At 36.8% G+C, this 1,680-nt stretch overlaps 1 protein-coding gene across 1 annotated transcript in view; it reads left to right on the top strand.

The window, feature by feature from the left end:
* The first annotated feature begins 464 nt into the window (after positions 1-464).
* LOC106868418 (uncharacterized) overlaps positions 465-1,680 on the top strand; it is a 90,841-nt gene continuing 89,625 nt past the window's right edge. Inside the window, exon 1 of the mRNA XM_014913664.2 lies at positions 465-622. Within this exon, the coding sequence (XP_014769150.1) occupies positions 512-622 (111 nt within the window). The 5' untranslated portion in view covers positions 465-511. The remainder of the gene's footprint in view (positions 623-1,680) is intronic.

Here is a 1,680-nt window from a genome sequence, read left to right as displayed (position 1 = left end):
TAATAGTCAGAAATAACCCCTGCATCTTACTGGTATTTATTTTATCATGTTAGGAGAGATGAATGACTAGGTCGTCACCGGTGGGATTTGAACGCTGGAACATAAGCTATTATTTTCTTATTTCTTTATTGCCCACAAGGGGCTAAACATAGAGGGGACAAACAAGGACGGACAAAGGGATTAAGTCGATTACATCGACCCAGTGCGTAACTGGTACTTAATTTATCGACCCCGAAAGGATGAAAGGTAAAGTCGACCTCGGCGGAATTTGAACTCAGAACGTAACGGCAGACGAAATACCGCTAAGCATGTCGCCCGGCGTGCTAACATTTCTGCCAGCTCGCCGCCTTACTATTCTTTATTTTCTATTTGGTTCGTCTGTGATAGAGAAATGCTTCTTTCAATAAGGTGATACTCAATGATGAGGGCGGCGACGACGATGATGCTGACGCTCGCTGCATCATCATAACTGGTTTAGAGTTCTGTCATGTGACCTCAAATATGGCCGACCATGAGTAGTTGTTTAGTGTTATTGTTTTACGTGTTTGTGTTATTGTTTACCTTTGGAGAATTCGTGCGCCTTTCTCAGGAGGATTCATGCGATCCAAATTGTTCTATTCTGGTGAGTATTGTTAGAGTTTAACACAACTTTTGTGCCTATTGTTTATCTTTTCTGTAAGGTGTGATCGGTACTTGAAACATGCGGATTAGAGAGGGAAGGGAGCTAACAGCTAACACAAGGCAGCTTTATCAGAGTTTAGCAATTTGTTTACTAGCCCTGCAATTGCATCTTTAGATCCATTAAAACCCGATAATTTTCGCTAGAACACTTACCCAAAGTCTATTCGTAGAATTCATCTAGAAATTATCGCTTGAAAAAAATTACCTGCCTGTTTTTCATCTAAGTTCTCAGTATTTCCTGAGGTACAAGTGTTTTTCTTTACTGCATCTTAACTCCCGCCACAAAAATGAAAGAAAAAAATATCCTGTAAATTAGAATCACATGTGTAGAGAGATAGTCCCGAAAAGATATTTTTAATTCGGTCAGTTTGCATTCGTCTTTCTCTTTGTTATTTAAAAGGCATCATACGTTAATATTTCAAATCAATATATGTTATATTTGGAGATGGAGACAACTATTAAGTGTTTATTTTGTGAAGAAGAAAAAAAAACAACCCCAGACTAGTGCCAAGAAGTGGGAGGAAGACGTAACATGCTTTATTGTTTAGAAGAACGTCAGAAAAATCTAGAGTTCTCTATTCAAGTGCTTTTGTGTAGCCTAGATGTAATAAGTTGGTAGTTTCCTACTTTCTTACTGCATTGTCAACAGTCTAATCCCGATTATTTTGATGCGTTAGCATTACACTGTCACCTCTAATTTATACACGCACCTACGTGTGTGTATATATATATATATATATATATAAAGAGAGAGAGCATGAGAGGACAATTACCGTGTGTGCATATATGTCTATATATCTATATATATACATTGCAACTATGTATATACGATAGAAAGGTAATTGCTCTCTGTTTGTGTGTGTGTATATATATATATATATATATATAAAGAGAGAGAGCATGAGAGGACAATTACCGTGTGTGCATATATGTCTATATATCTATATATATACATTGCAACTATGTATATACGATAGAAAGGTAATTGCTCTCTGTTTG

Source organism: Octopus bimaculoides, chromosome 3 (genome assembly GCF_001194135.2).
Source record: "Octopus bimaculoides isolate UCB-OBI-ISO-001 chromosome 3, ASM119413v2, whole genome shotgun sequence".
Taxonomy (NCBI): domain Eukaryota; kingdom Metazoa; phylum Mollusca; class Cephalopoda; order Octopoda; family Octopodidae; genus Octopus; species Octopus bimaculoides.
This window is presented reverse-complemented; position numbering and strand designations above follow the sequence as displayed.